At 33.9% G+C, this 11,690-nt stretch overlaps 1 protein-coding gene across 1 annotated transcript in view; it reads right to left on the bottom strand.

Annotated features, from left to right (window-relative positions):
• SLC35A5 (solute carrier family 35 member A5) overlaps nt 1–11,690 on the bottom strand; it is a 49,060-nt gene that overhangs the window by 19,246 nt on the left and 18,124 nt on the right. The window contains exons 2-3 of the mRNA XM_051985289.1: nt 7,978–8,139; nt 3,459–3,557 (exon numbers count right to left, since the gene is read on the bottom strand). Of these exons, the coding sequence (XP_051841249.1) occupies nt 3,459–3,557; nt 7,978–8,107 (229 nt within the window). The 5' untranslated portion in view covers nt 8,108–8,139. The remainder of the gene's footprint in view (nt 1–3,458; nt 3,558–7,977; nt 8,140–11,690) is intronic.

The raw sequence follows: 11,690 nt of genomic DNA, 5'->3' as shown, positions 1-11,690 counted from the left end.
CCCCCAACAAAGGCTTTTTACTAGATAAAATCCTAGGGAGTTTTTGAAGGACAAAGAAGTTCAATAATCAGTCTAGGGTCACACAGCTACTAAGCATCAAAAAAAAGGATTTGAATTTTGACTCCAAGACTGTCACTTGAATTCACTAATCCTTTTTCAGAGCCAATACTATACAGAAAATATATAGTATTTTGTAATATGGCATGTATGTACAATATAAACTTAGATAACATAATTAAGTAATAATGGGTTTCAATAAATAAATACTACTAAGTACTTAATCATTTTTTTAATTATCAAATAAACTATAGGGTATTAATTCAACAGTAAATTTGATATGAAAAACCAAAAAAACTTAATGTTTGGCTATTTTTAATCAACATCAGGTTAAGAAACAGCAAGATGAAAACAATGTTACTTCAATATTATAAAAATATACTTTTAAAGAGATCTTATTAGGAAGAATAATGATTTTGTTACATTAGAAGGATAATGAAAGTTAGAAAATATTATCATTTCAAATTTTACAATCACTATGCCATTTTTTACTATTAAGATTTAAGTTTCCTTCAACACTTACAAGTTCAAAATACATGTACAAAATAAATTTTCATGGTTAAAAGTTCAACTGAGAATTTATAATAGACATTTTTTCTAATAGATAATATAACTCAGAATTTACATGTTCGATTATAGATCAAGAGATGTTAGGGATACAAAGACAAAATGAAACAGTCCTTAAAAAGAACTTATTTAAGATGAGATAACATGCAAATAAGATTTACAAATTAACTCAGAACTACATACAAGCTTCTAAGATACTAACTGAATGCATCTTTTTAAGATTTTATAGCTGAGCCAGTGAATTGATCACTGTAGTAACAAACTACAGTACTCAAATGTAATGGAATATTCCAGGGCTAAAAAGAAACTATAAATATGAAGAATGCAGAGAAGTATGGGAATATTATATGAACTTTTGATTATATAAGGAAATAGTAGAAATTGTAGCTACACAATTGTATCACTACAAGCTTCAAAAATGTAGCACCTAGAAAATATTGAAACTATATGACTAGCTGTTAATATCACACATGATAATTTTTTATTGACTGACAGATTACAAATTTCCAAAGTCCAATACCAATTTCAAAATGATCTGAAGAGTTCAAACTCTTATTGGTAAATGAACCACTATCACAGACTGAATTGTTGTCCACATTCACCCAGAAATAAATATGATGCAAAGAAACTTTTAGAATAATATTTTAGGGGCAGCTAGGGGGTGCAGTAGATAGAGCACCAGCCCTGTAGTCAGGAGGATCTAAGTTCAAATCTGGCCTGAGACATTTAACATAGAGTTGCCATACCAATGTTACACTCAAACTAACTAAATGAAAAAATTTCAAAATATGTAGGACTAGTAGAGAAAATAAAAATTATATGGGAATAGGATGAAGTCCATATCATTCCTGTTGTCCCATCTGCTATCAGAGTTGTATCAAGTATGCTTTCAGTAAGCATACAAAAGGTAAACTTACATATTAATAATATTTTTATTAAACTACAAAAAGCAGTTACTTTATCCAGCTTTGAAATGATAGATTGAAGATTATAAAAGAATAATCATTAGCTATTGACATCCCAGATCCAACAGAAAAAAAGATGAGAAAAAACCAAGTTGTTAAAAAGAATTGCTTACATTTATATAGCTACTAACACAATGAGGTGGCACAATAGAAAAAAGTGTTGGCATTGGAGTTATGAGGATCTGAGTTCAAATGTCACCTCAGACACTAACAATGGGACCTTGGGCAAGTCACTTCATCCTTTTTGCCTCAGTTTTTTCATCTGTAAAATGACCTAGAAAAGAAAATGAAGAAGCACTCCAGTGTCTTTGTCAAGAAAACGCCAAAGAGTCATGAAGTGTTTGATGTGACTAATCAACTACACAACAGCAGACAGCTACTAACTTATCTTGAACTACTATAGCATTTCCATAATTCTCCCTGCTTTCAGTTTTGCCCTTTTCTAATCTAGACTTCATAGAGCTACAAAACTGATATTGCTTTTTTTTTAAGTTTTTCATTTTGAAAATATATGCATAATTTTCAACATTCACCCTTGCAAAACCTTGTGTTCCAAAATTTTTTCCCTTCCTTTCCCTCATTCCTTCCTCTAGACAGCAAGTAATCCAATAGGTTAAACACGTGCAATTCCTCTATACATATTTCCATATTTATCATACTGCACAAGAAAAATCAGATCAAAAAGGAAAGAAAAGAAAAAAGAAAAAAAAGCAAGTAAACAACAAGGTGAAAATACTACGTTGTGATCCACATTCAATCCCCATAGCCCTCTCTCTGGATGCAAATGGCTCTCTGCATCTCAAGACTATTAGAACTGGACTGAATCATCTCATTGTTGAAAAGAGCCAAGTCCTTCATAGTTGATAACTGCATAATCTTCTTGTTATCTTTTCTATTTGCTTCCATCAGTTCATGTAAGTCTCTCCAGGCCTTAATTGATATTCCTAAAGCATGGTTCTGACCAAGTCAATTCCCTGCTAAAGAAACTTCATAATTAAAATAGCTTTAGGATAAAACACTTATTTCCCATTTAATATTTAAAATTTCATAGAATCTGGTTCCAACCCTTCTTTTCCCCATGATATCTTCTCTCTGAGTTATTCATTCTACATTCCATCTGAACAGGCCCCAGACTTTATACAGTTTCCTATATATGAACCTTTGTATAAGATGTTCCCCATGACTAGAATGTATGATGTTCTTCCTTCTTACTTTGGATTCTTAGAACTCTAATTCCTTCAAAGTTTGTTTCAAGTCTGTCTTCTATATAAGGCCTTCCCCAACATCCTCAATTTTCAGTATTATCTCTCTACCCTGAAAAAATTATTGTTCAATTTATTTATAGATATTTTATGTCTATATACTTGCTCTTCCTAGCATAAAGCAAGGGGAAGAGCGAAGAGACTTGGTTTTTCATTTTTGTCTGTCCACATTGTGGGTGTTTCATAAATGTTTGGTGAATTGAAGTAAATGCTTCTTTAATAGAGCATGTGACCAATTTCCCCAGGACTCAGTGTTCCCACTTGTAGAATGAAGTTGAATAAGATAATTTGTAAGTTCCTTCAAGCTCTAGAATGTTGATTGTTGTTCAGTCCTTTCAGTCATATCTGATTATTCATAACCCCATTTATGGTTTTCTTAATAAAGATTTTGGAATGGTTTGCCATTTCCTTTTCCAGCTCATTTTACAGATACGGAAACTGAAGCAAACAGGGCTAAGTAACTTGCCCAAGGTCACATACTTAGTGTCTGAGGCTACATTTGAACTCGGGAAGATGAGTCTTCCTGACTTCAGGCTTGGCATTCTAATCACTGTGCCACCCATAATTTTAACTTGATACAGAGACTCTAAGAATGGGTTTCTCTTACCTTTCTTTACAACCCAGATTGCCACAGCTACACAAAAGATCAACTTCACAAGTTCTGAACATATGTTGACAGTTGTAGGAAGATAATCATATTTATTATCTAAAAGGAAATAGAGGAATTTATTTATTTGGCATTAATACAGTCATTAATTTGACAAATGTTTTATGAAACATGTTATAAATGTACCTCTTAGTGAAACACTGTTTTAGAGATAATTTGTAAAACTGGAATATATTGAGGCATTCAGATATTTCCTCATAAAAACTATGTGAAGTAGAGAGATAAATATCCCTGTTTATAGATGAAAAAACAGACTCAATGATCCTATTATGTGCCAAACACTATGTTAAGCACTGGGTAGACAATAAAATGTAAAAACATTGTCTTTACTCTCGAGGGCTCACATTCTAAGAGGGAAACAAGATGCAAAAAAATAAGCACACAAGATAAATACATTATAAACAGAAGATGACAATACTGGGAGTGGGGAATGAGAAGAGAAAATATTTCCACCAAAATTGGGATTAAAGTTTTGTGTTGGCAGAAGTCAGGGAAGTTTGAGATAAAGGTGAAGAGGGTGAGCATTTCAGGTATGAGTGGACAGACAGTGAAAAGACAGCCAGGAGATGGGATAACCTGTCCAAAGAACAGTGTAGCTAAATTGTAGCATTTATAGAGAGGAGTAATGTGTAAGAAGGAGTTAGGTTATAAAAGGCCAAAGAGAACATTTTTATTTGACACCAGAAGTAATATGGAACCACTGTTAAGTGTGTTAAGAAGGGTTAGACCCATTCTTTAGGAAAATCAAGTAGGAATAGGGAAAGTGGAGACAGAAAGACCACCCAGAGGCTACTGTAATGGTCTAGGTATGAGGAAATAAGGATTTAAACCAGAGTGATGTTATGTTAATAAAGAGAAGGGAATCTATATAATAGATGTTATGAAGGTTAAAATGACAAGATTTGACAATTAATAGATATATATAAGGTAGGTGGAAGTAAGGAGTTGAGGATGGCATCAAGATTGAGTGTCTGTGTTTCTGGGATGCTGGTGGTGCCCTCAGCAGTAGTAAGGAAAGATTCTCAGGTCAGTCCCTGCCTAGACTGCACTACCTCCTCATCAACCTCTTCTTCACTTTGGGATGCCTGTAGCCTGAGATCTACTCTCCTGTTTGCTGTGTCCCTGAGCAGGACTGCTGTTTTACAGAATTGCTCAGACATACCTGCTTGACAACTTTGAGCCTCATCTGTAAAGGGCAGGAACTTTAGAGAAATATACTTAAGGCTCAGTATGATTGATTTAATCCTACAACAAGGTGTTAACTCAGTGGAATTGATAAGACAATGGTTATCTAGTTTACTTAGTACTTTAGCATGGTGATGCAATAGTTCTACAGATGATGTACTTAAGAGTATATAAGAGCTAAGAGATCTGGGAAGAAGACAGATTGGAAGATAAAAACCCTTGTGGTGGCTGTCCTGCCTCTTTTACTTCTCCACTGAGAGGAGAGAGATTCCATCTTTGATCAACCTCATGGTGGCTCTCCTGACTCCTGTACTTTGAGAGGAAGACTTGACCAGCCTCTGGTGGCTCTCCTGCTTCCTGCATTCCTTCTCTGAGACCAAGACCCATTCTGAAGGTCCTCCAGAAAGCTAGCCAGGCCCAGGCAAAGGAGACAGACTGTGAAGGAGACAATAAAGACTTTGGACTTTATCCCTGACTATTCTCATGGTTATTATTCTGCTGAAACCAAGGCTGGTCCAAAGGCGCTCCAGAAAGCTAACTAGAACATTACACCCATCCCTCTGCTTTCCAGCTTTCTTTATAGATTGTCATGCCCCATTATATGAGCTCTTTGTAGTAAAAACTATCATCTTTTCTTGCATTTGTTTTCTCTAAAATTTAGCAGAGTGACTGGTACATAGTAAGAACTTAATAGATACTTTATCTTTAAAACAAAATAAATAGGGAAATTCAGGAGAGGGGATGGTTTAAGGGAAAAGTCATCTATTATAATTACTATACCACAATACTACTATATTCTAACCAAAAGTCCAGAGAAGTAAGGATATAATAAAGCTTGCACCAGTAGAGCTCAACATAGGAACACATTTGAAAGAATTTTGTAATCACTAATTCATTACTTTCAAACATGGTTATTTCTTCCTCTTCAAATATTCATCTAAATTTATTCTTTTTTTGTGTTCTATTTTGTTTTTTTCTGTCAGTCTTTTGAAAATTGGTCTCAGTCATGTATACTTTTAGTCAATTTAAAATGTCTTCTTCATTAAACAGAAGTATCTTATTAGTAGAAATTATGTTTTATAATATGTATGTATGTACATATATATGTGTATACAGATATGCTTACATACATTGGGTTGTGTGTGTGCATATGTGTCAATATTCTTTGTTTTTCCTATGAGCTATGAATCCATTTAATCATATCATCATCTAACAACTTTCTCCACCTTAACTCCTATAAATATACCATAATAAACTTTGTTACATGACTTTATGATCAAAGTACAGTATACCTAAAACTAGTATGATTTACAATGTGATGTTGATGCTGTCAACATAGGTAGTTCTTAATGTATATACTTCCTCACCAATGAAGATCTAAATCATATTTTGAAGATGTCCTAGGGAATGTGAACCATAGAAATGTAATAATTTCTTTGGTTTATACAGCTAGTTAATTTCAGAAGTAGAATTTGAAGTCTGGTTTTCCTTACTGTAAACCAAACAGAAATGCCAAACTGTTTCCAGCTTAGGAAACAGATCAAAAAAAAAGAAATAGGATTAATTTTTTATGATTTTTTTCTTAATAAGTCCATATTATATTCTAGTTATTACTTTAAATAATTATAAACTTGTGACTCAAATAATCTATTTTTTTAAATTCTGCTGAGGATTGATAAAATATTTATCTGCAGAGTCTAGAATCCCACTTTTCTCCTTATTCAATAACTAGAATAGCATTTGCTTGTCTTTAGCCTTCAGCAGACATCCCATTCTTCATTATATCATAAAGATTATTGATAAATAACTCCATAATTACATCTGTAAGTTCATTGATATCCTATAAAATAATGTATTTGAGGCTAGAATTTCTCATTAAAGTGACTACAGGACCTCTTACTAGTCTTTCTCCTCTTTGAACTTGTAAGTCCCTCTTAATGATATTTTTCTTCTACCTTTCCAGTTTAAAGGATTTTCCTTGATGGGAAGATAGAAGCATTAGAATTAAATAGCTTTTTTTTAATTAGCTTTTTCTTTCTCTGTCAAATGTTTAAAAAAAACAAAAAAAAAATCTCCCCTAAGCAATGATCCTATCTTTTTCTTGCTTCGCATGCTGTAAGCTGGGGAAAACAGATGGCAAATGGAAATTTTAGAAAAAAATACCAATCAATATCTATAAAATAAAAGTCTCTATTTTAAAGACAGGAAATTCCCCCATGCATATGCCCATCAAGTTGGACAACTACTTCAGGAATATGAATGATATGGTAAGCACCAAGTACTACTATGAGTAGAAACAGAACTTATTTGATAGGGCACTTAGGAGCTCATGATTGAAAAAAATAGACTTTTGGACAAGGTAGCACCATAAGAAAAGGAAATTGAATAAATTCTGGTATGAATATAATAGAGTAACATTATGTTGAAAGAAATTAAAAGACATGATTTTAAAGAATCCTGGATAGTATGAACTGATATAGAATGAATAGAGAAAGACTAGAAGAACAATGTATACAAAGGAAACAATATTGTTAAAAAAAACTTTGAAAGGCTTAAGAACTCTGATCAATTCCATAGCCAATCATGTCATCCTAAAATTTATGATGAGGCAAATCATTCATCTCTTGACAGAGTTGACAAGCAGAATGTGTAGAAAGAAGTCTACATTTCTAGTTCAGCATCACTTTGTGGAATTGATTTGCTTAATTATGTTACAGCGCTATTCTCCCCCTTATTTTTTTCAGTTTTTAATTAGGAGGGGGTTGAAGAAAGAATTTGCAATAATCATTTCTGCCCCACATCCTCACTCAATCTCAAGAAGCTTTTTTTTTAAATGTAAAGAAACAGAAAGTAGTTTAGAAGGAAGAACAAATAAAATGATTTTGAAAATGTGTAAAATTTGTTATATACTTTAAAAAAATCAAGAAGTATATGAAATGGAGATTCCTGGTTTCATAAGGAATCCCCCTTCTATGTTATGTTGTGTCATGAAAATTTTTTTGTGTTTAAAATAGACCACACTAATGATTATTGTCTCATATTTGTCTATTAACCCAAGCATCCAGGAACCCTACAAGATAAAACACGTTACTTGATAAGGCAAAAAAAATTGAATATGAATATACTTATTGCCTATATTCAGCAATTTCATTCTACAGGGGATGATTTTAGTCTAGAAACTAAGGACAAGTATGACTCATGCTGAAATTGAGTCATGGGCAGCAATAAGAACAGAATATTGGTTTCTAGAATTACAATGCAAATATTAATATACCTTCATTAGCTGAGAGTTTCATCAACAGAATACGACTTGAACTTAAAGCCACAAATGTAACCCCCAGAAGACTTGTAGAAGCCACTGATGCAATCCGTGGTCCTGGCCAACTGCAGCACTTGCCTTCCATTCTGATGTCTGACTTGCCTGGCTGTTTGTAACCTACAACAAAGCAAAACTTCAATGTTAGAAAATGGAAAAGCAAGTTCTCTGGCAAAACTAATGATACTTTTCTGAGGTTCATTACACATCACTACCCTAACTTTTCTGAGGTTCATTACACATCACTACCCTAACACCCTCAATTTGAAATTGTCTGTATAAGACACATCATCTAACACTTCTTTTCCTTTGAATGGGTTGTGTCCCATGCCTGGAATGCTTTTGCTCTACAATCCACTCCTGAAGCCTTTGATTTCCTTCAAACTTACAGCAAGTGCCCCTAAAGAGGACATGTTGAACCCTGAGTCTGAATCCTAGGCTAACCTATGAAAATATCTAACATAAGCATTTTCCAAAATCTTTCTCTCTCTCTCTCACCAAGGATTTGAACTTGTTTTATAAATAGGAAAAAATAAAGTCTAAGATTTCATACACACACACACACACACACACACACACACACACACACACACATATGTGTATGGTCTATCCCAAGATCTGGATCTTAGAGATTCTTCTTGCAAAATGCTTTTGGCCACTGTTAAATTTGTTAAAGGTTTCAAGCCTGATATCTTGGACAATCCCCTTTTCAAAGCTGGTCTAGGAACTTATCAAGTTCTACATAAAACTACCTGAACTCAGGCAGGATCAGGAGGAGTCTCCCAATTAAGTATTTTAATTGGGTGCTTTGTTGTTCCTATTTGTCTTGTCATTTTGTCCTAGTCCATATCTCTGTGTCTGTAGAATGTCTGTTACTTTGACTGTTACTCTGTGACTTGGAAAGATTTAAAATGTAGTCAGCCAGAAAAGGGCTTCTAAGGGCTGCAGTTAGAGATAGGTTTTTCTATAGGTTTTTCCTGACTTAGTTATTATTTATCTATGCACAGGAAGACTTTCATTATTTTTACTTTTGCATCTCAGTGTCTAGAACATAAATGCTTCTTCAACTGAAACAAAAATGGAAACTTATTAAGTAATCAAAACCATTGAAGTTCAATTGAGATAATATTTCCATTTTAAATTCTTTCAGGAAATGATACAACTTCAAAGAAATTAATAATCAATCTGAAAAGTCATTTTTTTTTGGATTAGAGTTTGTACTTTACAGGCATGGCTTGTTAAGAGTCCACATTCATTTCCAAATCAAAATGAATCATCCAATGGAGGTTTTATATATAGCTAAATAACAAATTTTAAAACCTATAAGACCTACTGCTTTAACTCTATAGTTAGCATCTCTGATGATATACTGCAGCATAATAGAGACAGCTGACCTGGAAGCCAGAAAGTCCTGGGTTCAAGTTATGCCTCTAATACATTCTGTGTGACCCTGGGCAAATAACTTTTCAGTATTGTAGGCAACAAAAATGGTATTTTGCATTGATAAAAGAATTTCCTTCTCCGAGAGGACCTAAATCAATGAAACAATAGGTTGAGTCCTGATTCTCTATCTCCTTTCATGGTGAATGCTATGAAGACAAATAAAACAATTCACTTATTCTAGTCAATTGTCAATCAATTTCAAATTGTTAGAATGACACTGGAAGCTAAAGAAAAACTATCCTAAACACTGAGCAACAATGAAAAAGGACAAGAAAAACTGAAAGTTGATGATATATTTCCAGTGTAAGGAAAGGAAAACTTCCATTGGTTGGTGATATTTATAGAACTCAAGAAATTTGGGAGAAGCTGGAGGGAAAAAGATACCAAAGAAACAAGTAAAAATGTATAATATACAGAGCAAAGAAAGAGAGTGGACAGAAGTAGTAAGACTGGTGATAAGCAGCAAATATTGACACTGGAGAAAAGTAAATTATAAAAAAGAAACAGAAAAAATAAATAGGACAGCTTAATAATAAAAGGCATAAAACTCCATATATCTCAGTAGTCCCTATTGTGGCACCAACTTTGTTCCTGAATTTTTGACTCTTTAGTAATGTGTGGTTCAGAAATGGTGAGGGGTCACCATTTACTAAAAAAAGCTGGAGAGATCGCTAGAAGCAAAGCAAAGTTTATTATACATTCTCGCGAGAAGGGCTTCTGTCCGGGCAGGGACTTTTAATCCCTAAAGCAAATACCCCTTCCCACCACTGACCCTCATCCTTATTGGCTGAGGATCTTACATTCTAAACACAGGAACTACCCAAGAAACTGAATTTGACCAATAAGTACATAGTTGCCCATATTTGACTGAAATAGGGAGACGCTGATGTCATAGGAGGATAGCAGGAAGGCAGATTTAGGTATGCCCTTGACTCAATGCTTAAAGTCCTTCAGGCCTACTCAAACTCTGAAATAGATGAAGCCTTACTCAATTTTCACAACTGTCTTGAAAGATCTCACCTCATCTCGTTCAGTAACAATTAGTCAAAATAAAAGCTAAATCCCCTCTGATTCCCTCTTTCCTTCTCTCCCTCACCCATTTTATTCTCTTCCTTTTTCTGCCTCTTTTTCTAAATCTATCTCACCTGGGATGAGATACAATAGTCGCTCACAGTTGCACCACAGTGTTGGTATGGTATTCTGTTCCATTTTTCCAATTTGGACTGTTTTTTCCTTCTTGGGCAACCTCTGTTCCCTAGCTCTTCCTACTGATTCCAAACTTAATGTGCATATCTATTCAACTTAATCCTATTGCAGCTCAGAACTCAAACTCAAAGGATCCATCAGCCCCAGTTTTCTCAAGTAGCAGGGATTATAGATGTATGTTACTGTGTCCAGTCCAGTATCTTCTGATAGCTACATAAGATATCACTTTTTCTGGTCCTGCTATGCTAAAAGTAAACCAATATAATTAAGCACTCTGTGGTGGCATTTAGTCTGATAAAGTCTCATAAAGCAAACACTTCAATAGATATTAAGTTCATTATGTACACATCAGTAATAAGGTCTCAACTGAGACCTTATTTCAAAATGAGGAGAGTATTTTGATGGCAGGTAGTAGTATATCACAGTTAAGATTTTCCTAAAGTTACAACTAGTGTTGAATAAATGAAGTTTTGCAGTCATGAAAGTTTTAGGGTGGCATGGAATGCCTGTGGTGATCACTACCTTAGTGCTTTTCAGTTCTCTAACAGCTCACTCCATCACCCCCAGGATCCCATTGACATGGTGCTCCTCTTCTCTCCCAAGCCTAACTTCTTCTCAAATTGCTTGAGGAGAAGGGATAGTCTGTCCTTTTTTCTCAAAGCAATTTGATATGGGGTTAAATTATCTTTTTTAAAAAACTTTTACATGTGTGTATATATTATTTTCCCCAGTTATATGTACAAGTTTTTTTTTTCATTTGTTTTTAAAATTTTTGAGTTCCAGATTTTCTCCCTCTTTTCCTTCCCACCCTCCATTAAGAAGGCATATGTGAAGTTATGCAAAACATTTCCATAAAAGTCATGTTATAAAAGAAAACATAGATCTTACTATCCCAAAAACCCTTAAGAAAAATAAGTTTTTAAAAAAAGTATGCTTCAATCTATATTCAAACACAATCAGTTTTTTGTCTGGGTATAGATAACATTTTTCATCATTAACTCCTTCAGAGTAGTGTTGGATCA

Source organism: Antechinus flavipes, chromosome 3 (assembly GCF_016432865.1).
Source record: "Antechinus flavipes isolate AdamAnt ecotype Samford, QLD, Australia chromosome 3, AdamAnt_v2, whole genome shotgun sequence".
NCBI classification, from domain to species: Eukaryota; Metazoa; Chordata; class Mammalia; order Dasyuromorphia; family Dasyuridae; genus Antechinus; species Antechinus flavipes.
This window is presented reverse-complemented; position numbering and strand designations above follow the sequence as displayed.